The sequence below is a fragment of the Microcebus murinus genome, chromosome 6 (assembly GCF_040939455.1).
Source record: "Microcebus murinus isolate Inina chromosome 6, M.murinus_Inina_mat1.0, whole genome shotgun sequence".
NCBI classification, from domain to species: Eukaryota; Metazoa; Chordata; class Mammalia; order Primates; family Cheirogaleidae; genus Microcebus; species Microcebus murinus.
The window spans coordinates 12,277,726-12,305,279 of record NC_134109.1 but is presented as its reverse complement, the minus strand read 5'-3'; the positions used below and the strand labels follow the sequence as shown (position 1 = coordinate 12,305,279).

The window sequence follows — 27,554 nt, the reverse complement described above, 5'->3', positions numbered from 1 at the left end:
CTGAGATCTGTGGAATTAACAGAGCTGTCTGCTAATAAGAAAGATCGGGTTTGTGTTTCCCCAGTAAGTGTATTCTTCACAAACAGAAATCCTCACCAAGGTGCATCCTCATTTGACATTTTCATGTCATGGTCTTTTGCTCATCAGAGCTCAGGGCCAGGCTTAGTTAGATTAGCAAGTGCTCGCCCTTCATGTGTTAGCATAGACAAATCAGACCCTAAGAAGGCATGTGTCAATAGGCGTCCTCAGCTTAGTGTGAACGTGGTGAAGGACAAGTTTGCATTTGTTGAATACATTAGCCTCAAGTACTGGGAACTTGTAGGCATTGTAACTGAGCGTATCAGAACTTTATCTTTGCGCCAGCCATGAAGAAAGCATCTATGAAAGGAATTAATGGTGACAGTAAGATTGCAGGGGGGACTTCAGCCTAGATGTGAATAATAACTGGTTAAAGGCCCATCGTACGTTAACTGCATCAATAGGTAGAAGAGGTGGCTGTTAATTAAAGCACGTTGGAAATAGTCCTGTGGAATCATTTAGACAACACCAGTTGAGTGTCTGTTATTTTGCAGACAAGCTTGGACAGAATTTTTTTTTTTTTCATTCTTAAAATAAATATTTGAAAGAGACTGTTGAGAGGATGAAAAGACAAGGCTGGGCAAGTGGCATGCACCTGTAGTCCCAGCTACTCGGAAACTACCCAAATGCCCTTTAGTGAATGAATGGCTAAGCAAACTGTGACACATTCATACCATAGACTACTACTCAGCAAAAAAAAAAAAAAAGAAGAAGAAGAAGCAAACTATTGATTTATTTAACAATTTGGATGAACCTCAAGGAAATTACATTGAAAAAAGCCAATCTCAAAAGGATATATACTTTGTGATTGCATTTACAGGACATCTGTAGAGTAATCTAATCACAGAGATGGGGAAGAGATTAGTGGTTATCAGGGTTAGGCGTGGGGAGAGGGGTGGATGTGGCTGTAAAGGGTGACACAGGGAAGCCTTATGGGATGGGTCAGTTGTGATGGTGGTGATTACACAAAGCCACTCATGGGACAATATTGCCTGGTACTATACAAACACACACAGGAGTGCACGTAAAACTGGGGCCATCTGAATAAGCTCTGTGGATGGGACCAAGGTCAATTTCCTGGTTTTGACATTGTGCTCTAATTATGCACAATGTTACTCATCACTGGGGTACCTGGGAGAGGGGCACATAGGACTTCCCTGTGCATTTCTTTGAAACTTCTTGTGAATCTGTATTTCAAAATAAAACATTTTATAAATACGTGATTAAATAGATAATTTGAGAACTGGCAATGTGATGAGCACCGTGCAAGATGCTGGGGTTACTACGGAGAAGGAAATAGACACACGGTCTCTGCCCTTGGCGGTTCATTTGTGTTACTGAGTGATAAGACCAAATTTCTTTAAAATAAAAAAGAAAGAAAGAGAGAGAGAATGGGAAAGAAAGAAAGGGAGAGAGAGGGAGGAAGGAAGGAAGGAAGGAAGGAAGGAAGGAAGGAAGGAAGGAAGGAAGGAAGGAAGGAAGGAAGGAAGGAAGGAAGGAAATCTTCTAACAGGTTTCAGTTCTCTTTGTTGTTCCATTCCGATGCTGAGATTGTACATCCCAGGGGCTGGGCTGGTGCATGTGCCCAGCGTCTCCACCTGTCCCTGCCACAGCCTTGATGGTGAGTCGTAAGGTGAAGGTGTTCCTTCCCTCTAAGCAGAGGCAGAGTCCATTGTTGTCACCTGTCATCGCCTTGGAATGCACTGGGTTCCCCTGGCTGGTACCTATTCTCCCGCCTCACCCTTCGAAGCGGTTTACACAGGGTCTGCCGTGTTCCCACTGAGGCCTTTGCTGAGGGGCCCGGGAGATGGCACCCGGTGTGACGAGCCACAGGGGACCAGCTGGAACTGGCCTCTCTGTTGGGAGGCACCAGCGGGCGGGCGGGCTCCCCGCCAAGGGCAGACGCGGGCGTTGGACGTCCTGAGGGCCTGTCAGAGCCAGCTTGGCAGGGTCCTGGGTGACGTGGTATCCTGGACAGTGGTGGCACAGGGGCCTGTCAGCTGTGTCCAGGAGGGCTGCGGGCGGCTACTAAAGCAGCCTGAGCCAAGAGGACACTGAAAACCAGTTGGCTTTAGAGAAAAATCTTTACTGTAGCTCCCCTTACAGAAGTCGTATATGCGCGTTATAAATGTCCCAGAAAAACGATGCAGGAACTGAAATTCAGACCACTCTGTGCGTGTTTCTTTCTTCTTCCTTTTTTTCTTTTTTTTGAGACAGAGTCTCACTCTGTTGCCCAGGCTGGAGTGAGTGCCGTGGCGTCAGCCTAGCTCACAGCAACCTCAAACTCCTGGGCTCAAGCAATCCTGCTGCCTCAGCCTCCCGAGTAGCTGGGACTACAGGCACGCGCCACCATGCCCGGCTAATTTTTTCTATATATTTTTAGTTGGCCAATTAATTTCTTTCTATTTATAGTAGAGACGGGGTCTCGCTCTTGCTCAGGCTGGTTTCCAACTCCTGACCTTGAGCCATGCTCCCGCCTCGGCCTCCCAGAGAGCTAGGATTACAGGTGTGAGCCACACCGCACCAGGCCTCTTTCTTCTCCTAAACCACAGCTTTATTCAGATGCATTTACTTGCTGCACTCAGTGGCACACAATGCACTGCTAGGAAGACTCCAGTCACGGCTGTTACCGTGTTCACAGAGCTGGGCCACCACCACCGCCACAGCCAATTTAAGAACGTTCTCAGCACCTCAAAAAAGAAACCTCATGTTGCATGACGGTGTGAATGTACTTAATGCCACTGAACTGTACACTGAAAAGTGGCTTACATGCTAAGTCTTGTTATTTTCAGTTGACCACCATAAGAAAGAAAAGGCCTGTGCTGCCCCTTGTGGAGACAGTCCTCCATGCGCAGGTGCAGCCGCTAGGTGGCGCTGGGCCGCCTGGGGCCACCTCCACCTGTGAATTCAGAGGCTGGTGATTCTCAGACTTAAGTCATTTGTAGGCATCCTCTGAGTATGTCCTGTACTACAGTCTAGTTAATATTTTTCTTTAAACTCTTTTTAAAATTGTATATCTATCCTAATAGGAAACTGTCCCTTTGCCAAAAGTAGATGAGAGTGAATTTCTTTTTTAGAGATAGGATCTTGCTCTGTTGCCTGGGCTGGAGTGCCGTGGCACCATCACAGCTCACTGCCGCCTTGAACTCCTCGGCTCAAGTGATGCTCCCATCTTGGTTTCTCAAAGTGCTGGGATTACAGGAATGAACCATTGCACCCAGCCTAAATGTAAATTTTTTTTTTTTTTAAATCACATAAACTGTTAAGATTAGTGCTTAGTGTATAGAAAGAGGCAAGTACAAAAATAAAGCTATTAGAACAAAATGTGTTGGTTTGTGTAGCCCTAAAACCATCTCACAGAGCTCTAATACAGTGGAGTGTTGTCCCAGGCTTAGAAAACAGGATGGCAGGCCTATGTCACGTACGTGCATGTGGCTTCAGGGTTGGCAGGGCTCCTTCCCTTTGCAGGTGGAGGGACTGAGGCGCTGAGAGGGAAAGAGACATGCTCAGAGCCACATTGTCAGCTCCAGGGCCAGGGCCAGGCCCGGAAGCCAGGTCCTGCCTTCCCGCCATCACATGGCAGCTGGAAGAACCTCAGGAAATTGGAACTACCATGTGCCCTTCACATGTTCTCCACCCCTCTGGTCCCCGAGAGCACTCACTGTGGGGACAAGTGCGGGGTGCGTCACTGCCAGGGTGTGGCACGCAGGATGAGGCAGGAGCCTGCCCGGACACTGAGGAGCAGTGGGACCTCCGCCCGCTCGCTGAGTGTCTCTGGGCCCCCAGCCCTGGGGCAGCCAAGCAGGGCAAGACTGTTGTGACTGGTTTACAAAACGGAGGATGAACACAGAACACAAAACACAAACGCAGAATACAAAGAAAAACGGGGACTCACAGACAGACAGTTGACTCGAATAATAATACACCGGGTCCATTTTATTTTTATACTCTAAAAGATTGAAGTTAGTTCCTTGTATGTAACCACCCAGGCATTGCACCAATGGCCATAAATTCCAGAATACGTAGCCTTAGGGAAGCAGATATCCCCTGGCTCAAGGTTTCCAGGTGGTTGCTCTAGGCACTAGGCATAGATGGGCAAGGTGAGCCACAGGGGGCATTTCTCATCCCCAGCTTCTCTTAGGGTGACCCCCTGAGATCTTTGGCTGAACCCCAGCAGCTATGCCTGGCTTAGGTCACCCCTCCCTTGAGAGGTCTTACCCGTCATTGACTAACCAGCCATCTTATGGGGTGTACGCAGCAATCACAGGAACAATATGTTTATCATGTGGCCTCTAGACCCCTACTGCTGTTGGGCGGGGCCGCTCTTGCTACTTGCAGCTCAGGTCCCTTGTTATGCCTCTAGGCAACACCTTTGTTTATCACAGGGAGCCTGTCCGGAACACATTACTTTCAAACACTCTGGGCAGAACACGTACATTACTAACTTTAATTCTTAAACTAGGAAAATATATGTCAGTCCCCTACACAAGACATGTGCCCTGTTCTCCACGGCTCAGTCTGTCCCCAGCTTCAGACACTGACTGCCCTGTCCTAGCACCCTGCTCCCCACATAGGATCCTCAACATACATCCACACTCTGCAGACTACCTTGGTCGGAATTGAGGAACTTCTATAAATGCAGACTGCTAGATCCATGCCCAAGGGTACCCGGCATCGGGTCTGGGGCGTGCTGAGAATCCACATTTCCAAGCAGCTCTCAAGGGGACCCTGACCGATGCAGCCCTGGGTGGGTGTCAGGGCCCCTGAAGTCTGGGCTATTAAAAAATACTAATGTGAAGCAACCTTCCGGGGAGCGGTTGTATTTCCTCATAAACTATTAAATCCATTAAAAAGCATTCAATGCAATAGAGGATTTTCAAATGAGTTTTAGGATAAATGCTCTAACATTTTCCCCCCACACTCTGGAGGCCTCTGTTCCAGCCAGTGCCGTTCGAACTTTTTTGACCGTGACCGTCAGTGAGAAACACTCTGACACCAGGACGCGGTGTACACACGCGCGCACACACACACAGCCCCCTAAAATAAAACCTTAGCAAAACAACACTTATTCCAGCTATGTGAGACACATTCTGATAGTTTCTAGTCCAGTTTACTTTTGCATTTAAGAAAGCCAGTCGCCATCCACTACACTGAATTTGTGACTCCCCCTGAGGTGTATTCGTGCACCAACCCCCACTCTCCAATGCTCCAGACACCAACTGGGAATCCAGCAACTCACTCCCATTCTGACACTGGTTACCTGGAGTTGGGGCAGACTCTGCAGACTTCAGGGCTCAGTCCCACAAGACGCCCCACTGCAGGCGCAGTTGCAAGTCCAAGGCCACCAGGACTTCTGACTGGCCGGCCGTAATCAGAGGTCCCCAGGCACGATGGTAAGAGATTCTCCAAGGGCGAAGATGACCACCCTGCCCTGGTACCCCCGAACTGCAGGAAAGGAGGTGGCTGCTTAGTCACAACACTGGGCACATCCTAGGGGGGCAGGCCCAGGAGGCCCCTCCCTTCCTTCCTCATTTTGGATCGTGGCACCCACTTCTTGAGGCTGATGACTCCCATACCCAGGGCTGTGCTGAGGATCAGACCCCGTGATCCTTGCAAGGGGCAGAGAGAGAGCCTGGCACCAAGTGCTCCAGAGATGATTGTGTCCATCCTCCTGACACCCGGGACAGAAACCACTGGCGTCTCCCCCAGCCGACCCCCAAGTGGCTGCCCCCACCCCTCTCGGTTCCCCCAGGCAATGCTAGGGGCAGGCGCCTCCATGCAGGGCCCGGATGGCGGCAGCAGCACCCAGAGTGGTCTCCCCTCTCCCCTTGCTTCATTCCCACCACCTGCCGTGGCCACGCTGCCCTGCCAAAGAGCCATCTAACTGTCGGCAACAGGCTGGCAGCACTGGCGGAAGGAAGTCTCTGCAACGCCTAGGCCTTCTTCTGAGCATCTTACCTCTCACTCATGTATTCAGTTTGACCCACGAAGCTCCAGCAAGGAAAAGGATGGAAGCATTTGCCCAAGATGCCATCCTGGGGTTGGGCCGCAGGGGCCAGGCACCGTGGCAGGTTTGGGGACCCACAATGAACTTGGCAGGCACCCTCCACCCCCAGCCTCAGGGAGCCAACACTCCTTCCACCCCTGTCTTTGGAGGGAAACTCACATGAGACCCTTCTCATCTCTCCTCAGTATTGTACCTGGAAGGCTCGGTTCTTGTGTTTGAGGACATCTTCAGACTGATCGCGTTCTACTGTGTCAGTAGGTGAGTAGACCCGGCCCTGCGGGAGGTCATCTGGGTAGAAGCGTCCTAGGGAAGCCCCAGAGGATGCGGAGAGAGGGACATGGCTGGCTTAGCCCTGGTAGGTAACCACGAGGGGACGTGTTAGCTCTAATGCTCCCGTGGACCGACTGGTAAGAGCCCCTCCCTCACCACCGCCTGCCCTTCGGGCTCATGGTCCATCTGGCAGCTTCCTGTGTACCAGTGTCAAGGACAGCCTGGAGTCCAGCGTGGACTTGAGTGACTTGACCCGGGCCCACTGCAGGGTTATAGCAGGACACTCCTGCAGGGGCAGCAAGAGGTGCAGATCCCCCTTCATGGGAGAAGGTTGTGATGACCATGCAGCTGCGGAGTGGAGCAGGTGTCTGGTAACCACCCTCAGAACTGCCCTCTTGATTCAGAACTGGTTTCACGTCGATAAGAATTTAAAAATACATTTTGGTGTCACAAGCCAAGAATGGGTAGGGAACCTGTGGCCTTCTGATTTCAAGATTGTTCTTTTCTAAGCACCAAAGGGGGCAAGAAAAGCTTCATTTTTCTCTGCTGCACCCCTTTCAATAAAGGGGTCTTTCTAAGAAGTTTGGATTCAGTCGAGGGGCCACACTTGGGGATCTGGAGGGCCACATGTGGACTGGGGGCCACAGGTTCCGCACCCCTGCGTGGGCAGGATGTATCGGGGTCCTGAAGTGAGCTCCAGGCCCACTGCTCCATGCTGCCTCTGGCGGAAACCCCTCCCCACCTACCAGGACCCTCCTGGGCCCAGGTGGGCAGAAAAGGTGACACTGATAATAACACTGGATGCTAGCAGCTGCCGCCTGTTAAAGGCTCACCAGCTACCCAGCCCTGTGCTAAAGGCTTTCATACCCATTGTCTTCTTAAATCTTGCAAACAATTCCCAGAGGTAAGCGCTCTTGTGATCCCCATTTTACAGATGAGGAAACTGAGAGGGAGAGAAGTAACGCGCATAGCTGGTAAATGGCAGAGGCCCACGCCAGACACAGCTCCAAAGTCCATGCTCTTCGCTGCAGCCGCCGCACTGTGCGCACCTGCTGCAATTCCCACGACCTAGCACGTCCCCTGAGGCCCACGTGGGAGGCCCCTTGGCCCTCCGCATAGTGCAGCATGTCAGGATCTCCAGGGGACAGGCCCTGTCCTGTTCCAAGAAGTTCTCGCCTTGGCAGGAGCCTGGCATGGCGTTTGGTGCTTGCTAGGTGCTGTGAGCGAATGGATGAATGATCGAATGATGACATAACCGCAAAGCCCAGAACTTGAACTGGTTACTTCATCTCTCTGAGCCTCAACTTCTTCCTCTGTAAAATGGGAACGATAAGATTAACTATACCGATGCCGGAGGAGGGAAGAAGAGAAACGCATGTAAACAGACAGTCTCTGCCCCCAGAAATAAAAAAAGGGACAAGTTCTGCTTCAAGGTGCTCATCCTCCCCCCACCTCCGCCATTCTAACACGAACCCTCATGCTCTAGGCTGCATGCTGGGCTGGCATGGGGATGCTAGAGAGGCTTCCCAGACCTGGTGGGGTCCCACAGTCACCAGAGAGCTGGTTAAAAATACAGACTCCTGGGGCCCACCCTGCAGATCCTGACTCCGTGGTCTGGGATGGGCCTCGGGAGGCCATCTGCAGACCGAGGTTTGAGCACTGTTTCCAGGGTATTGATACAGATTGCTTAGCTGAGAGTCTTCTGGGAGCAGGCTTTGGGGCAGAATTCATCTGCAAGGGATGATTAAGGACTTGCCCCAAAGGAGAAAGCAGCGAAGGATTAGGGAACAAGGTAGGACCCCCGTGAGGGTGTGACTGCAGGGCCAGCCCAGCCCGACCTGGGGCATAAGGTAGAGCTGGGCACCCCTAGGCATTTGTGAGGCCTCAGCATTCCAGGACGAGCCCCTGAGGGTCACAGGTTCCCCGCTTGGGAGCAAACCCCGCAGAGGCTGGGCGATGCGTGTGCAGAGCCAGCAAGGGATCCGGGCCAGGTGGGGTGCCAGCGGTGACTGCCACCACTAGCTCCCTTGGATTGGGCGTCTGTATCGAGTCAGGCGTTTTGCTGGGCACCACCTGCAAAGTTCTTTCTAACGCCTACAACCATAATGCCTGTAGGGAAGGTATTAGTATCTGCAGACCCATGGCAGGAGGCTAATGACCCCACCCCAGGGCCGTGCTGAGCAGCAGACCCCATGACCCCTGGAAGGGGCTGAGCAGAGCAGCCGTCATGAAGTACGCGCTCAAGAAACCATCAAGCGTGTTCTTATTGCTGTTCTAGATGAAGAAATGGAGGCTGGGGGTGTGACCCGCCTTAGGTGGCACAGCTGGGTTCTGAGCCGGATTTGAACCCAGGTGCTTCTGAGTCCCAAGCCCCAGCTGCTTCTGCCCAGCACACTGCCAGGCCTGGGACCAAGAGGACACCTGTGCTGCTCCCCCACCAGCCTCTCCCTCCACCTGTGGGAGACACCAGTCCCTCTTCATGGAAGAGGTGACATTGGGGGCCAGGCAAAGAAGAGTAGGAAGGGAATTCTAGGCAGAGGGAATGGCATGTGCAAAGTGAGGAAAGCTATGGGCAGTGTCAATAGTGGCTTTGTGGGTCGAACTGAGTGGGAGGTAAGATGATCAGAAGGCCTTGAACGCTGTGCCTAGGCATTGCAGAGACTTCCTTCCGCCAGTGCTGCCAGCCCGTTGCCGACAGTTAGATGGCTCTTTGGCAGGGCAGCGTGGCCACAGCAGGTGGTGGGAATGAAGCAAGGGGAGAGGGGAGACCACTCTGGGTGCTGCTGCCGCCATCCGGGCCCTGCGTGGAGGTGCCTGCCCCTGGCAGTGGCTGGGGGAACCGAGAGGGGTGAGGGCAGCCACTTGGGGGTCGGCTGGGGGAGATGCCAGTGGTTTCTGTCCCGGGTGTCAGGAGGATGGACACACTCAATCATCTCTGGAGCACTTGGTGCCAGGCTCTCTCTCTGCCCCTTGCAAGGATCACGGGGTCTGATCCTCAGCACAGCCCTGGGTGCGGGAGTCATCAGCCTCAAGAAGTGGGTGCCACGACCCAAAATGAGGAAGGAAGGGAGGGGCCTCCTGGGCCTGCCCCCCTAGGATGTGCCCAGTGTTGTGACTAAGCAGCCACCTCCTTTCCTGCAGTTCGGGGGTACCAGGGCAGGGTGGTCATCTTCGCCCTTGGAGGATCTCTTACCATCGTGCCTGGGGACCTCTGATTACGGCCGGCCAGTCAGAAGTCCTGGTGGCCTTGGACTTGCAACTGCGCCTGCAGTGGGGCGTCTTGTGGGACTGAGCCCTGAAGTCTGCAGAGTCTGCCCCAACTCCAGGTAACCAGTGTCAGAATGGGAGTGAGTTGCTGGATTCCCAGTTGGTGTCTGGAGCATTGGAGAGTGGGGGTTGGTGCACGAAGACACCTCAGAGGGAGTCACAAATTCAGTGTAGTGGATTGTGAGTGGTTTTTTTAAATGCAAAAGTAAACTGGACTAGAAACTATCAGAATGTGTCTGGGGTAGTTGGAATAAGTCTTGTTTGCGTTGCTAAGGTTTTGTTTTAGTTGTGTTCGTGTGCGTGTGTGTGTACACACGGCATCATGTGTCAGATGTGTTTCTCACTGACATTCACGGCCAGAAAAGTCTGAACGGCACCGGCTGGAACAGAGGCCTCCAGAGAGGGACACTGGACGGCCCTCCGCAGTGTGGGGGGAATGTTAGAGCATTTATTCTAAAACTCCCATTTTTGAAATGTCTATTGTTGTGAATGCTTTTTAATGGATTTAATAGTTTATGAGGAAATACACACATACCCCTCTGGAAGGTTGCTTCATGTTAGTATTTTGTAATAGCCCCGACTTCAGGGCCCCTGATTCCCCCCCAGGGCTGCATTGGTCAAGTCCCCTTGAGAGCTGCTTGGAAATGTGGATTCTCAGCACTCGCCAGACTCGATGCTGGGTTCCCTTGGGTGTGACCCTAGCAGTCTGCACTTTTAGAAGTTCCCCAGTTCTGACCCAGGTAGTCTGCAGAGTATGGACATGTGTTGGGGTCCCAGTGGAGCCTCTTGCAATCATCCATGTCTCTTTTGGCTTTGGTTGTCAGTGAGTGTCCAGGTGGGGGCCCCACCACTGCTGCACCCCACCCGAGGGCTTTCCTGGCATTTCCATGACCCAAGGACTCAGCATTTGGGTGTGAACAAGCCATGCATCTTATCACCAGTTTCCGGCGCCTGCCTTCTCCCTCTTTGCACCCTGCTAATATTTATTCAGGCAGGATGGCTTGCCACCCTGACCCCAAATGACCCCAAACTGGCCTGGGTTCCACCCTCATGGGTGAGCAGGAGGGCACCCTGAGATGCACTGGAGCTGAGGTGGAGACTGGGGTGCTCGGTCACTGCTCTTTTAGAACTGGGAGGAGGGAACTGCTCCCTCAGCTCGTGACCATTTGCTTTTGAGCCCAGCCGGCATTGTTGGGGTGTCAGTGGGTGCAAGGCTGGGCAAAAGGGGTCAGTTTGGCAAAGTCTATCATTTCTGAAAAGACATATATACCTTGTGTCTAGTTACCTATCCAATAGAAATACCAGTTTGAGGGCAGAAAGATTATGTGCTGAAATTGTTCTTTGCAGTATAGTTTGATCCTGTGGGCGTCTGGAAATAGCTTTTTGCTAATAACGAGTAATCTAGGGACTAGGAGCTTGGACCCTGGAGCCAGTCTGCCTGCGCTCAAATCAGGCATTGTCACTTACAAGCTGTTCAATGGGGACAAGCCGTTAGTCTCTCTGTGCCTCGGTTTTCTGAGCTATGAGATGGGTATAAGGAAATACCCACTTCATGGAGTTGAAGAGAGGATTTCAAGAGCTCGTGGACATAAAGTGCTCACAGCAGTGCCCGGGCGCTTGGCAGCTATATACGGGTTAGCATTTTGAGACAAAAGCAGCTTGGCCGGCCACCAAGAGAAGAAAAAGAAATGACGGTTGTCTCATGGAATACTCTACAGCACAAAAAAGAGATTGGTATAGATGCATGGGCTTCTGTAAATGCCCCCTGTATAGAGATAGCTTTTTGGTAAGTGAAGGAAGCAAGCTGCAGAGCAGTATATAGCACAATGCCGATTTTGTTTTTAAAATAAATGGTGTGTGCGTGCCTTTGCGCACACATGTGTGCATGCGTGTGGGTACATGTGTGCATGTGTGTGCACACATGTGCATGTGTGTGTGCATGCGCCCATGTGTGCATAAACGAGAGCCAGGCAGGTCGCTGCCAGCGTGTTGGCAGTGGGACCCTCTGAAGAGGGAGGACATGCACATTTAATTTCAAGCACTTTTTGTATTGTTTGGCTTTGCTACAGCGAATATGTGTTTATTTTCTAATTTTAAAAAAGTAACATTTTTTGGAAGGAAGATGACAGTAGTCCTCACATCATAGGAGCGTACAAGGATTGAGTGGGATGACATAGGTAAAGCTCTTTAGTGCCCGATCGACAGAGCTCGGTGCGTGATAGTTCCTTTTCTCTCAAAGAAAAGTATAAGTTAAAGGTATTTCCCTGGATAGAATCAGGTTTTGTGTTGGTATAGATTTTAAAATGTGTTCGTGTTTCTGTCAGAAAGTTGGTACTTAGCTGGGTGGTCTCGGGCAAGTCCCTAACCTCTCTGAGCCTCTGACATTGGCTGTACTACAGAGGTACCCATGCCTGCTGTGATACAATGTAAGAGAGACATCCTTTGACGGAAGGCCTGCAAAACACCTAGCCCAGCACCTGGCACGTAGTAGATGCTCAGCAAACACCCACATCCCGCGTGTGGCTTTCCTGGGCTGGGAAGACGCGGGCCCTGGGGAAGTGCAGCAGTGGCTGGTGTGCAGAGAGGTGGAGGCGGATGCAGCCCTTGAACACTGGGCCATGGAGGAAGAAGAGATCCTCGATGTGGCCTTGAAGGATGTGTGAAATCTGATTGGACGTGGGCGGTGGGGACAAGGGACTGTTCCCTCTGTGCACAGCTCAGGTGGGAAATGAGCAGGGCACAGTCACTGCAGGAAAATGAGCATGATGTTTTGGGGGGGCCGTGGGGAGGCCCCTGAATGCGGGGGAAGGAGCTGTGGGGGCAGACGTGGGAACAAGCTTGGGGGTGGGCACAGATGAGCTGAGCGACCTCTACTGGCCATTGTGATCAGCACACAATGACAGAGGGACCATTGGAAACCCCACAGAGAAGCCAGACAGCCAACCAGGGAAACTGAGGCACCTTGGGGATGAATGTTGCCACCTTCAAAATTAGAGCTAGGGGCAGTGGTGGCGGGACAGGGCCTGAGTTGGCGGCAGAGCACTAGGCCCATCTGGTCTGGCCATCAGAAGGCCTCGGGTCTGCAGGGACATCACCCAACAGTGACAATGAAGAAGTTGCAAAAACCTGCCGCCCCCAGCCCATCAGACAGCGGAGGAGCCCAGGGCCACCCCCAGGGCATCTAGAAAGGGTCCAGAACCTTGTGCCATGGCCCACCCCATCCACTCTTCCACAAACAGCAGTGTCCTCCCAGCATGGAAGCGCTTCCCAAGCGGAGGGTGGGATTGCGCGGAGGCCACAGAAACCAACGCAGCTGAGCAGAAGGCCCTGGGCAGGCGGGGAGGTGGTTGGGGACCCCCTGCCAGCCCCATCACAGGCGCCCCCACTCTGCTCTCCCTCCAGGGAAGCCCAGGGTTTGCCTGGTTCCATTCGGCAGATGCCCTTTGAACCCCGTGGCGTGTCCCGAGCACTGCTGGCGGGAGACCTGGAAGGCCACCCTGCCCCCAAGGAGCTCCTGGGCTCACAGCCTAGCGTCCCCAGGGCCAAGATGAGGTGCAGACAGTAGATCCTGGGCGGATGGGCAGGATTCAGTGACTGGAATGAGGGTTTGGGGAGAAGGTGGAGAGTGAGGAGGGCGGTGGGACAGGCCGATGAAGCCATGGCCACTGACAGGTCCTGGGAGCTGCTGCTGTGCCCGTCACCTCTCCTCCGTTCCGTCTTCGCAGAGGAGGACCACTGGGAGAACAGGGCGGCGGGGATAACGAGGAAGGAGCTGGAAAAGGGGTGCCCAGGCTTTCAACGCCAGGGTGAAAAGGAGCATTGGGACCCCCGTCCCGGGGCCCGGCAGTGCCGCACTCCCTTCCTGACGCTGCAGAACAGCACACTCTGCCCTCCACCCACGTGTGGCCTGGACAGAGCCCTGGCCTCTCCGGGCCTCAGTTTCCCCATCTATCTGAATACCTTCTGGAAGCTCTCTGGAAGGAGCCCAGAACAGTTCCCCATTCCGACCGAAGGCGTCATAGAGCTGACTGTGCTCGGCAGGGGCTGCCCGCAGTGAGGGCCGGAGGGCAGGAGGGGGCGGGTCACTCACCTGACCCTAAACATCCCTCCAGAGGGAGCTGGCCCGGCTCAGCAGGCCGGGAGAACCACGAAGAAGGGTGAACCCTCCCCACTCCTGAGGAGGGTCTCCCAGGTCCCCGGGTCCCTGGTGCTGGCCCTAGGCCTGCCGGGAGGCTCCTCAGGGCTCTGCCCCTCAGCTGCAGGGAGGTTTCCAGGCTGCATGGAGACCCCAGCAGCCGTCGGGGTTGCCAGGGTTCTTCCTTTACGGGCTACAGGTTTGGGGAGCGGACACCATGGACCCCTCCCCAGACATGACCTCTGACCCCTCGTGTCTTCACAGAGATTTACTGCCTTTCACGCTGAGGCTACCCCAGGCCATCCTTGAGGCAAGCAGCTTCACGGACCTCGAGACCATCTCCAACCTGGGCCTGGGTAAGTCCCCTCAAGGGGCCAGGGGAGTCGGTTGGACTTTAGAAAACGGAGCCCTAGGACTGCCCTGGGTGACCACCTGTGCAGAGGGACGGGTCCTGAGTCCCAGCTCCGTGAGGCCGCCCACACCCTGCCCCAGGCTCTGAGCACCGTAGTAGGAGGTTGTCCACTTTCCAATGTGTCGCCTTTAACAGCTGCCCAGGAGGTCCTGAGGCCCAACCTCGTGGGGTCAGAGGGAGCTGGGGCTGGGCAGGGCCGGAGAAGCCAGCGTGGCTCCAGGAGAAGCTGAGCTCGGCACAAGGCCCCTGGGTGGTGGCCAGAGAGGGGCCTAGCACCCGGCCCCCAGCCCAGCCCACGTCAGAGGGAAAGTGGTGTGAACGTGATTGTGAACTGGAGTGTGCCCCTCGCCCCCGCCCAACCAGCTGACCCTAAGTCCCTCCACCCCCTAACCCCGGGCTTCGGAGGGATGAAGAGGAGGAAGGGAAAGAAGAGGAGGCAGAGGAAGGGCCAGGAGCGTTTCTGATCCCAGCCACGCTGAGCGCTCTGCAAGGACACATTCAGCCAGAGCGGACCTAGAGCCAGGGCTGCACCGAGCTGGCCCCTGGGAAGCCCGAGCATGCCAAGTCTGTAGCTGCCGGGAAGCTGGGCCAGCGCCTCTGTCAGTGCGTGTCGGGAGCGGAGAATTTCTTATAGGGGACAGGGAGAGTGTGCTTAGGCAATTGCTCCAAGAGCTTCTGCGGGCTCCAAAGCCTGCGCAAAGGCCCAGAGCCGCGCGACCTGGGGCCATCAGGTCACACTCATGAACAAACCAGTGCATCGGGAAGTCTTTGTTAAGACTGAGGCATAAAGGGGACACAGCGGTCCATGGGCCGAGCACAGTGCCCACCACGCCGTGCCCTGTCCACCAGTGTTTGTGGAATGGAGGAAGCAATGACCCGGAGGGCAGAACCAGGTCATTACGAGCAGATCTGGGGTCAAAGAAGGCACCCCCTGGTTCCCAGGCCAGGCCACTGTCCACTACCCAGAGGGGACAGGAATGCAAGAGACACCAGAAGCAGCCCATGGTCAGGGGAAGGCAGTAGGAGGGGTTCCAGCCCCTTGCTCCCTGCACGTGGCCTTCCCGCTTCCTTGGTTCCTGTCCCCCACTCCTCCAGACAGCCAGGCTCTGACCCAACCCCCAGCCCCACCTGGCCACTGCTGTCCACACACACTGTCTGGGGGGAGTCCGGGTGATCCTGGCCAGCCTAGCGACGGGGAGCCAGGGGTTAACTGTGCAGTCAGCATCTCAGGGAAAACCCAAAGGACGGTGGGAGGCAAAGTCATTGACATCTGCACACACACACACATACACACACACACACACTCACTTTACCCATGAGGAAGTGGAAACTCAAGGAGTCTAAAGGGCTCATTCAGCTATAAAAAGAAATGAAGCGCAGGGACTGACACAGGGTGCCACACGGCCGAACCTGGAAAACATCGTGCCCAGTGAAGGAAGCCAGACGCCAAAGGCCACGTAAGGTGTGCAATTGTCCAGGACAAGCAGATCCATAGGGACAGAAAGCAGACTGGTGGCTGCCAGGGGCCGGGAGACAGGGAGTGACTGCTTCATGGGCATGGGGTTTCTTTCTGGGGCGATGAAAATGCTTTAAAATCGATTGGGATGCAGCAGCACGACTGTGAACACACTAAAAACCACTGGGGTGTTTTCTAAATGAGTGAAGTGTGTAGTACGTGAGTGATATCTCAATAAAGCTGTTACCGAGAGAGAGAGAGATCGACTAAAGGGCTTTCCTCGCTAGGATGTGACAAAAGCTGGATTCACTCTTGGTGCTTTCTGAGTTTGAGCTCCGTGCTCCTGGTCTGCACTGCCGAATCCTGTCCCAGCCGCGCTCACCGCTGTCGCTGGTCCCTGCCCTCCACCGGCTTTGTCTCCGGCGGAAAACAGCGTGGCACCTTTCCGCCCCACCCTCTGCGTCGTGCCCTGCACATGCTTCTTTTTTTTTTTTTATTAACATCGTTTTTCTTATGATAAAAGTCAAGCAGTTGTGTGTGTTTGTTTGTTTTTAACCAACGAGGCCAGAAGAGGATGAGGGTGAAAGCCACGCCTGCTCCTGTAAGTGTGGAATGTGCTTCCCTGCGGTCTTTTTCTTCTTTAACATACACGCGCACAACCGAAAATACAGCTTTGTTCCTTGCCTTTTGGTTTTGTTTTGCTTGAATATATTTGTGACTTTCAGTTTCTTCCCTAGAGCCCAGAGTCAAAGACTGTCAAATGAAGGGTCACGATTCCTGGGTTTTCGGCCCACCTGTCGGCCTTGCAATTGCAAGAAGTGTATGTTTACCGTTAGTGTCATCAATTTCATTTTTCTGTCACGTCTCTGCTCATCTGTTTATGAGTAAAATGAATACGAATATCCAATAAGTAATGAATATCCAAAAAGTTGCACAAGCCCTGCTGTTTAGACGGGACGATGGTGCTGAAGCAAAACTACTGACCAGCAGCAACCGTGGGATGGCTCAGCATTCATTCTAAGCTGACATAAGAGAGGCCAAGTTTGGATGGAAAAGCCAACATTCAAAAGTGCAGGCTATATAAGGTGTAATCTTGGACTTCAAGAGCTTACTGGTTAGTTGGACCCACAAAACTAACACGGGGAGTAATTCGTCACTGAACTGTATGCAGTTGATTCCAACTGCAAAAGGAATTTAGAGAATAGGGTTATTGACAGTGGCTCTCAGACGTGTTTGCAGGGAGCATACCAGGGCTGTCCTGAAAGTCTCCGGCCATATAACACCAGTCTCCTTACATTAACAGTGGCTGGATGCTTTCCGGACAGCCCTCTCCTGTGTTTAACACTTTAAATATATATTTAGAAAAGGCATATGTTCTATAGCTCTTCCAAGTTTGCTTGTAGCTTGCTTTCTTCCTTTGTATCAGACAATGAGAATTTTCCTAGTTAGTACAAATTCGTCGAAAACTTGACTTTGAATGACTGTGCTACAGCCGGTCATTAGGATGCCACACAAATATTTATTCGCTGAGCTCGTCGGCCTTTTAAGCTGTTTCCATGGCATCTGGAACACTTGGCTGCATCTGCTCCTCCCCTTTCTTCCCTGCCACTAGCCCAGGGCTCCCCGAGGGTGGGGCTTCGGTTTGCCTATAGCCCAGCAGCTGACCTGGCACAGGCCCTCCGAGGACTGTGGGAGTGGTCACCTGGCAAGAGGTGTCCCCAGATGAGGCTCAGGAGACCGCGGGGACAGCAAAATGGCTGCCCCAGTGTAAGGGCAGCTCAGAGGCAGGGCAGGGGCGGCCCTTCCTGAGGGCACCTCCGAGGCTGAGCCCAGGCTTGGCGCGGCGCCATCGGGCATTGGCGAGCACAGCTTGGCCAACCACCAGGATTGCACGACACAGAGTTCCGCTTCTCTGGCCTTGGCATTCTGCAGACTGCAGAGAAGGTTGCCGACTTCCTCTTTTCTAGAGCATTAAGCCCTGCACTGCCACTCTGGCTCCCTAACAGCCCCCAAGACCCCAGGATGCAGCCCCTCTGCTCCCAGCTTCCCCCGCCCCTCAGAGCGGCATTGGCTTTGAGGCCTGGCTGGAGGGCAGGGAGGCAGTGTCCTTGTCATCCAGGCCCAGGGCCATTTCCCTGAAGCCCAGTGTCTGCTCCACTCCTGCCAGAACCTAGACCTGCGCGATAGGAAAGGTGTTCTCGAACCCTGCTCCCGACAGACCTCCGTGCCGCCCGCGGCAGGCTGCTGGGAGGGGCCCATCCGCTGTGGCACTGTCTGCCCTCCTCCTGGCCTCCCGTCCCTCCCGCTCTCTTCCTTCTCTTGTCTTTAGACATCCCCTGGGGTTCAGGTGGGCCCCATCTTGCCATCAAAACCAACCTTGCCTGTGCCGCATTCCGCAGAGCCCGGACCCCATGCTCTGGCCAAGCAAATGCGCTCGTGGCTGCTGCTCTGTGCCCGGAGCTGTCTGTCTTAGCTGGGAATGCTCAGGTGGATGAAGCTTTGCCGCTGCCTTCTGGAAGCTCTGAGTCTGGTGTGGGCGAGTCAGACAAAAACAGAGAGTCACAGTGCCAGTGATGGCCACTGCCGTCAGAGTGTGCCTCAGAGCCCGGGCACACAGGAGCGCAGTCGAGGCCCGAGTGCGTCAGGAGGCACCACAGGACAGGGAACACTGGGCGTGAGTCTTGACGATGAGTAGGAGCTCGCCAGGTGGGGTGGGGGGGTGGGAAAAGAGTTCCAAGCAGAGGGAACACGTGGCATGTTCAGGAGGAAGTGAGCAGCAGAGAGAGTGGGGAGGAGACTCCGTAGATGATGCCAGAAAGATGCTTGGGGGCCAGATCCCCCAGCCTCGAGGGCCAAGTCGAAAGTGATTCTCAGCAAACAGCGACCAAGGGCCTGCTGCGTGCCCGGCCTGGCGCCACAAAGAGAACGCGCAGAAGGGCAGGCTTCGGCCGCCATCTCCGTGAGCGATCATGGGAGGCCCAGGCACCGGTGGGCAGCTCTGTATGTCGTCTGCCTGTGACTCCACCTTCACCAAAGGAGCAGTCCTGTGGGAGCCTGCTGAGGGCTCAGCGCACGTGTGCAGCTGCTGCCTGTTCTCTCTGGAGTCCGACAGGCTGCTAGGAAACCTTCCAAGGAGACACTTTGTTGGGCCTGTGTAGACATGGGCACAGTGCTTCAGACACTCACTCTAGGGCATTGAGTACACAGAACATCTGTGTACTCAATGCAAGACACCCGGGAGAGTCAGCAGCTGCCCAAGAAAGCAAAGCAAAGAACCAGGAGGTCACCAAGAGTGGCTCGTCTAGGTCCCAGGAGAGGACGCTTTGGACACACCACATTCTCGGGTAGTGACTATGCTGAGCACAGAGCTTTGCACACATGGAAGTTTGTCGTCCTTGCTCCAGTGGTGACAACTGGGCCCTCTCCACTGGCTATGACCCTCTGGCTGCCAGACACAGGGTCTCTGCCCAGGACAGGGCTGCAAGGTGAGCCCCCTCTCCTCCCCCGTGAGGGGTGCACACAGCTGGGTGGATCGCGGCTCACTGTTTCTCAGCAGCACTCTTGTCCTGGAATGCACCCAGCTCACCCTCACTGGGTTTGCGACTCCTGGCCAGCAAGACGGCACTTTGGGGCCCGCGTTCCCAAAAGCAGCCACCTCTTAGGCAAGGATGAGGTGGGCACGTGCTTGGCTGCTCCCGGCCATCTTTTGATGTCTCCTTTCTTTCAACGCCAACAGCCTGTTGTGTTCTTGCCACATCCCCAGTTCTGGGGTGCGAGTCACCCTGCCACTCACCCATGCTGGGCCAGCAACCGAGATGGGAAGTGTTGCAAGTTCCCACGAAGGAAGTTGGAGCAACGCGGCACCTGAACACGGGCTGTAGGACTAGCCCGACCTGGGTCAAATCCCAACTCCTTCACTCGGCACCCCTGTGCCCTGGGGCAGGTTAATCTCCTGAGTGTCTTATCCTCGTCTGTGGAATGGGGCGAGGCCTATGACCAGGGACCCTCCAGATAACCTGTGTATAGCAAGCAGCCCACAGGCTGGTGCACAGCAAAAATGAGATGAATGTTGGTTCCTACGATTGCCCTTGATGTTATTTTTCATAATTTTCTTACTGCCGAGTTCCTCCCAGAAGTTAGGAGCGCTGGGTGGGAGGCCGGCCCCACCATTCACAAGGAATTCTGCGCCTGTCTAGCTAACCTCCATCCATCTGCAAAACTAGCAGGTTGAACAAGACCTGGGTTCCACGTTCCTCTCTAGGAGGAGCCACTCGAGTGAGCTCAGAGTGGCCTCTGAGCCAACTGACATTGTTCCCAGGACATGGTGTCCCTGGGCCCTTTCAGAGGCTCCTGAGCTTCCATCAGATACCTGATGGGGTATGTTCCCCAGAGCTCAAGAACACCTGTGCCTGCTTCGGTAGCTGCAGCCCTGGACTGGATCCACGAGGACTGGGCCGGCAGAGAGGCTAGGACTTAGCTCGGCCGTGCGGGAGCCTCTGCCTTCCGGCCGGCCTCCCCCACCTGGGCCATAGGAATACCTTCTTGTTGGAACCTCGAGACTGACCAGAGTCAGAAGCATTTTGCGACACATGGGTGTTCCCTGCTCGGACAGTCCATAATCTATAAATTCACTCCTCCCTCATATAACAATGGCGGTGGCCAAAATGGGCCCAGAGCCCCTTCCTTGATACTGTCCTATTTCTTCTCGCACACCTGTGATTTGGATACTGTTTCAACCCCATTTCAGAGATGACTAGACTAAGGCCTGGCCCAGTCAAGCGACCTGCCCCAGAGCACCCAGCTGGTCAGCTGCAGGAGCTCCAGGCCTCTGTCCCTTCTGTCCCCACCATGCCTTCCCCATAGCTCCAGAGCACTGCATGGCCACCCCCCACCCTGTGCCATCAGTGCCCTGTGGTGGGCTCGGAACTGGGCGGAGCTTGTCATGTCACCCTTGGGCCCCACCCCCACACCGATGGGAGGACCTAGCGGGGCTTCCCCTCCCGAGGCAGGAAGTGGTGGGAGAGCTTTGAAAGAGTCCTGGAGGGGAAAACAACTCTCAGAGCAGCGAAGCAGACTCTGCCAACGGCCCTCCCTCCGGGGCCCTGCCCCCACCCGCCCACACAGGGACTGACTGCCTGCCCCTCTCTTGTCTCCACAGGCTTCTGGGACTCCTCACTGAACCCCCCTCGAGGAAGCGGGAGCCCAGCAGAGCCCCCGAGAGACCCAGCCCCAGGAGCACCCCCGGCCCCCAGCCTCAGACCGGCTGCCCATTACGCAAACTGTTCCTGTGAAATTGAGCTGTCGGTGGGAAATGACCGCCTGTGGTTTGTGAATCCCATTTTCATCGAGGACTGCAGCAGCGTCCTGCCCCCTGAGCAGCCGCCTCCTGGAAGCTGCCCCGAGCGCCCGGCGCGGCCCACGTCTGAGGCTACCTCGCCCACCTCCAGGTGGGCCCCACGCCGCCCACCGCCGCCACCCCCAGTGCCGTCCCTGCATCGCCCTGGCCAGGCCCGGCCCGCTCCGCTCCCTGCTGCTCCTGCTCCTGCCTGTCCTGTGCCTGGTTCTCCCCCGGCGCCTGCCCCCCACCTTGCACCCCAGGCCCCAGGCCCCCCAGACCCTCCGAGGCAGCCACCCATGACCGCCTGCGAGAGGCTCGCACACCCCACCGCAGGCCTGGGCCCTCTCAGGGAGGAAGAGATGAAGCCGGGGGCAGCCCCCAGCCCCTCGCCGCCGGGCCCTGCCCCCCCACCGCCCATGAAGAAGAGCCTTCCCACGGCCCCTCCCCGGCGGCGCGTCTCGGAGAGGCTGTCCCTGGAGGACCAGGGTGCAGGGATGGCGGCAGAGGGGGACCCGCTGGGCCCTTCCGGGGAGACCCCACTCAGCCCGCCTCCCCCAGGGACGGCGAGCAGCCCTGGGGAAAGGCCGCAGAGGGCCACAGAGCCAGGGCAGGAAGCAGAGGCCAAGGCCAGCGATCCGGGCAGCATGCCAGAGCCGCCGCGGAAGACCAGACAACCCCCGGTCCCGCCCCCCAGGAAGAAGCGGGTCTCCCGGCAGCTGGCCTCTGCCCTCTCGGCTCCCCTGGAGAGTGCTGAGCTCTGCGAGAAGGAGGTGGCCTCTGAGACACCCACGCCCGGGCCACCCAGAGAGAGCCAAAGTGCCGCCTCCCACGCCGGGACTCAGCGCGTCCATGCCCAGGCCACGGGCCATCCCCAGAGCTCTGCAGAGTTCAAGGGCTCCCTGGCCTCCCTCTCAGACAGCGTGGGGACGCCCGGCTCGGCCGCCGACCAGGACTCCTACTCAACCAGCAGCACGGAGGAGGAGCTGGAGCAGCTCGGCGGCCCCTGCGGGAAGAAGAAGTCCTCGATGATCCTGGGCAAGGCGCGGCACCGGCTGAGCTTCGCCAGCTTCACCAACGTCTTCCACGCCTTCCTCTCCAACAACCGCAAGCTGTACAAGAAGGTGGTGGAGCTGGCGCAGGACAAGGCCTCGTACTTCGGCAGCCTGGTGCACGACTACAAGGTGTACAGTCTGGAGATGATGGCGCGCCAGACCTCCAGCACCGAGATGCTGCAGGAGATCCGCACCATGATGACCCAGCTCAAGAGCTACCTGCTGCAGAGCACCGAGCTCAAGGCCCTAGTGGACCCCGTCCTGCACTCCGAGGAGGAGCTGGGTCAGTGCCCGGGCAGGGGCTGGCTGCGGGTGAGGGGAGGGCAGGGTGAGGGGGGTGCAGCTCGTAGACTCAGGAGCCCCTTAGGACAAAAGAGGTCTCTGTAGTGGACACTGTTGGTGCCCACCCAGCCCCTTCCCTGGCCACGTGCAGCTTCTCCAGCTGCTGCAGGATTGGCTTTTGACAGAACACAGCCACCCCCTTTTCTAGAGACTTGACCTTGGCCATACAGAATCCACATTATTTGCACCCCCTCTTCCACTAACGGCAGTCCACCGCCAATTGCCGCCTGCCATGGGGGGACAAAGACGAGCCCCCGGCCTCAAGAGGGAGCCACTGTGGGGTGTACTTTAGGGCCCCACGGGACCAGGCTGAGGCTGAGACCCCATCCTTGCCCAAGCCCTTCCCTGCTGCATCCACTTCCCTCTCCCCTGTCTGCTGAGAGCTGTCCCCCTTAAGTCACACGTGCCGGATCTCTGCCTCCGGCCCTGCTTCTGGGGAGCCAGCCCAAGAGAGCTCACTGCCCTGACTCCTTTCTAACATAGCCCCCCGCCTTCCCCACCCCTAACCCCCTCTAATCCGATAACTGTCAAACCTTTTCATGACTGTGATTCATGGGGAGAAATATATCTGACATTGCGATCAACTGCACACCTATGAACACATTAGAAATGTTTGGCCGCATCACATCACTGTGCCCCGAGTGGTTCTTAAATTTTGAGGCTTCTGAACTCGTTGGTAAACAGTCACTCCGCAGCCCTCTGGGGGCTACCTCCCCTGGCATCCCCTAGGCCTCTCCTCCCCACTGGGGAATTCAACAGTCAGTGCTGGGCTCTGCAGACAGTCGTCCCTTGGTGAATGTTTCTTGAAAAGCGAGACTAAGGTGTTCCTGTCCCGGGGCCACTGGGTTTTCATAGCAGACTCTGGAACACTGACAGGTCAGCCAGGCCGCAGGACTGACGGGGGCGTTTCAGGTGTGGTGAAGGGTGTCGGGATTGAGATCCGAGGCCAGAGCGCCGTGTGTGTGTCTGCACGAGGTCCCGCATGCAGATAGCCCGTCATCAGGGAGTTACTGGGCGCCCAGCTGTGGCCAGTGCTGCAGAAATGGAGGTGCACAAAACAGTCGAAAGTCCCCGCCCTCAGGGAACTTACGTTCTATCTATCGAGGGTGACAATAAACCGTGGCGCGTGAGTGAGGGGATGTGGCAGGAAGTGAGACCAGGAAGCGCCCAGGGAGCAGGTAAGGCAGGCCCCCTGGACCTCTCTGGGGGCTTGGCTTTTCCTGTACGGGAGACGGGGCGCGCAGGAGAGAGCGCTGTGCTCGCACTTGCACGTGAACTGGCCGTCGTGCTCGGCGGGAGCAGAGGGACTTGTCCAGGGCTACTGAAATCACCCAGGCAAGCAGGGAGGGTGGCCGGGAGCACGGCAGAGGCAGCACAGGTGGTGGGTGACATGGTCGGGTTCCGGCTGTTGTGAAGGTGGAGCCACAGGGCAGACTGGATGTGGGCGTGAGGGGGGCGGGGCGCACACAGGCGTTGTCAGCCCTGGAAGGAGGGTGATGATAGAGACACTATGGGCCCCCCAAATGGGGGTGTGGAGGAGACCGTGAGGGCTGAGTCTGCAGTTCTGCGGAGAAGCGCCAGCTAAAGTTAGATATCTGGGACCCGCCAGCACAAAAAGAGCCACGAGTCTCGATGAGGTCACCCGGGTGCAAGGACTGAGCCCCGGGCACCGTGCAGACCGGGAGGACGTGGGAGGGCACGGGGCAGCTCAGCTCGGCCAGAGGAAGCTATGGTCAGCCCGCCGTCCAGAGTGGGGGTGTACGCTAGGGCCTGGGGGAGGAGGAGGGTGCCCTGTGGAGAAGGTGGGGGAGGACTTTCCTTCTAGAGAGTGACGGCCACCTGGAAAAAGGCAGAGAGGAGGGGGACGAGGCTGGAGGACCATGGTCCACTCACAGAGGAGTGAAAATCAGGCTGCATGTGGCCTGGAGGTGACAGAGCCCCCGAGGATGTGTGTGGAGCGGATGAAGCAGGGAGACCCCCCTGGGCCAGCAGCTGGGACAGGGCAGGGCCGGTACCAGGTGGCTCCCAGCAGAGCAGAGGAGGTTGGTGCAAGCTGGACCTTTGCCAGAAACAGCAGGAATGACTCCAGCCCCAGGGCGGGCCAGCTGGCAGGACGCAGACTCACCACGGGGTGTCTGCTGAGGCCAGCCCTGTCTCAGGTACCGAGATGCCAAGAGGTGCTAGACTCAGAGTCTGTCCTGGCAGGTGACATGGCAGAATGTCACCAGAGCGTGCTGTAGGCACAAGTGTAGGTTAGAAAGGTTTCCAGGCAGGGAGAGGTGGCTGCTGAACTGGGCCACCAAGGATGGGGAGGGCTGGAGCTGCAGAGATGGAGAGAAGGGCCCTGCAGGGGCTGGGGACAAGGTCAGCATCGACGGCAATGGCACCATTCCAGACACTGCACCTGTCAGCAAACCTGATGGGCTTGGGCTACCGTCATGCCCAAGAAGCCACGGCTCTGAAGGGTTGGTTCAGTGACCTGGCCAAGAGGACACAGAGCTGATGGCAGAGGTGGGCTTCAGACCTGGGCAGTCCAGCCCTTTCCATGAACTGACCACTCTGCTGCTCTGCCTCTTCATTCCAAGCTCCGCCCGCGTGCTCAGTTAGACGGTGGAGGAACCTAAGCCACATAAAGGCCGGACAGAACCCCACACCCAGGGTGCTCCTGGTTTTATTAGGGAGATAGGTCACAAGGAGCAAGTGGAGACACTATAGTCCTAACACGTGTGGCTGCTGAGGGCCAGAGGCCAGAGAGGAGGTGCCTGGAGGAGATCCAGTGGCTCTCGGACATGGAGGGTCCTGCAGGGCAGGGGCACAGCACTCTCATTGTGCAGTTACGGAAACAGGCCCTGGAAGTGAAAGGGACTTGGCCGAGGTCACGCAGGAGGGTAGGACAGCGGGGAAGGGCAACTCCCCGCCCCAGGACGATACGCCTCTAGCCGCAGCTATGCGGGCAGTAGGGCAGAGATGTGAGCCTACAAGGATGGACAGGGGTGGGGCAAGGGAGGCGAGGACAGCCCTGTGTTCAGCTGAAGGCACAGAGAGAGGCCACAGGATGGGGACCCTGCATGGCCAGATCGGCCCCAAACCCAGACATGGGGCTGCGTGGCAGGGAAGGGCAGTCTGAGTCTCTGCTGAGACTCATGGGAGCACGAGCCCCTCCTCCCTCTCCCCAGGGATGGGGCAGCCCAGGTGTCCCCCTACAGGGACAGGACTTGGAACCTCCCCTTACTAGGCCAGTGGCCAAGATCCTTCCCCTGGGGAGGGGTTAGGGTCTGAACTGTTCCCACCCAAAGCAGCAAGCACCACCGTGGTGTCAAGCAGACATGACTTCTAATCCCCGTTCGGCCCCCAGCCCGCCCCATCAGAGCCCAAGTTGGTCCATCTTTAGAGCAGGGGTAGTAGCGTGTACACTGCAGAGCTGTGTAGGATCGAAGCTCAGTAACTCCCACTCCACAAGATGATCGGGACTGCCTCTCGGATAAGATGACAGATGACCAGTGAAGGAACAGACGGTGTGGACAGCTGTGAGGTGGCTGCGCCAGGTGGAGAGAAAGGCAGGTGCAGAGGTGCCGGGGCAGGGGCAGGCCTGCCTGGTAGTTCATGGAGCGGCACGGGCACAGGGGAGCAGGCAAAGCCATGAGCAAGAGAGCCTGCGGGGCCGGTCACAGCAGGGCCTTGGCGGCCACGGCGAAGACTGTGGCTTTAATTTGATTGCACGGGAGTTGGGTGCCATTGGAGGGTTCTAAACAGAGGAATGTCGTGATCCAGACATGTCCCAACAGGACAGCACTGGTTGCCGCGTTGAGAATGGACTATAAGGGCCAGGGCAAGAGCCTAATGACATAAGCCAGGCGAGAGATGATGGTGGTAGCCTGACCAACCCAGGTCACGGTGGTAGCGATGAGAAGTCAAGTTCTGGATATACTGTATCTTTGACACTAGAGTCAAGTGGATTTGGGAATGGAAGGAGAGGCATCAAGAATAATTCCACCAATCATTTACTAGGCACTCAGGCCCTCAGCATACAGCTGCCCCTGTTGCACACTGCACAACTGCAGTGTGAACAGTGCCCTCTGAAGTCGTGTATTGGTAGGCAGTCCTGGGAGAGTTCGCTCGGTGCCAGGCTCTGTGAAACGCATTAGGATTCAGTGACCGGTTAGTATCGGTCCCTGGAGGCTCCCGTGCCCGCGTCTTTGCAGTGTGGCTTTCTGTCGGATGTATGACACTCTCTCACCTATCAGAACCACAGGGTATAACTGCCGGGGCTGTGAGTGTGCCCTTCTCAGACCAGAGGATGAGGGTGGCTGAACAATTGGGCAATAGGGTCCCTACGGCTCGTTTCCTCACCCTCACACTCCTGCTCACCTACAGAAGCAATTGTGGAGTCTGCCTTGTACAAGTGTGTCCTGAAGCCCCTGAAAGAAGCCATCAACTCATGCCTGCACGAGATCCACAGCAAGGACGGCTCGCTGCAGCAGCTCAAGGAGAACCAGCTGGTGATCCTGGCCACCACCACCACCGACCTGGGCGTGACCACCAGCGTGCCCGAGGTGCCCGTCATGGAGAAGATCCTGCAGAAGTTCGCCAGCATGCACAAGGCCTACTCGCCCGAAAAGAAGATCTCCATCCTGCTCAAGACCTGCAAACTCATCTATGACTCCATGGCCCTCGGCAACCCAGGTAGGTGGGGAGCCGGGAGGGGTGGGGCGAGGGGCTCTCCTTGTGTGGGTCTCCGCCGCCTCCCCTGCAAGGACTCCAGAGCCCTTGGAAGGCCCCAGCCTTTCGGGATTCAGAGGCCCCTTGGGGAGGGACTGGGCACGTCACAGGGGTTACCTGGGGACCCGGAGGCAGGCCAGGAAGCAGCCACCCCGTGCCTGTGTGTGAGTTAGGAAGAGGCAAGATACTAGCTTGCTGGAGCCGCTGAAATGCAATACCACAAGCTGGGCGGCTTAAGCAACTGAAATGTGTCCTCCCACAGTTCTGGCAGCTGGAAGTTCAATATCACAGTGTGGGCAAGGCCACGCTCCCTCTTAAAGTGCCAGGGGAGGGGCTGTCCCAGGTTTCCCTCGAGCTTCCGGTAGTTCCTTGGCGTGTGGCAACAGAACTCTGGTCTTCACGCAGCCTTTTCCCTGCGTGCGTGTCTGTGTCCTCCTTTCCTCCTTTTGCAAGGACGCCGGTCAGGCTGGATCGGGCC

General features: G+C 56.2%; 1 protein-coding gene across 1 annotated transcript in view; it reads left to right on the top strand.

The window, feature by feature from the left end:
* The window catches only part of RIN3 (Ras and Rab interactor 3), a 118,133-nt gene that overhangs the window by 64,391 nt on the left and 26,188 nt on the right, over window positions 1–27,554 (top strand). Inside the window, exons 4-7 of the mRNA XM_012738572.3 lie at window positions 6,271–6,343; window positions 14,022–14,113; window positions 20,784–22,298; window positions 26,732–27,040. Coding sequence (XP_012594026.2) covers window positions 6,271–6,343; window positions 14,022–14,113; window positions 20,784–22,298; window positions 26,732–27,040 — 1,989 coding nt within the window. The remainder of the gene's footprint in view (window positions 1–6,270; window positions 6,344–14,021; window positions 14,114–20,783; window positions 22,299–26,731; window positions 27,041–27,554) is intronic.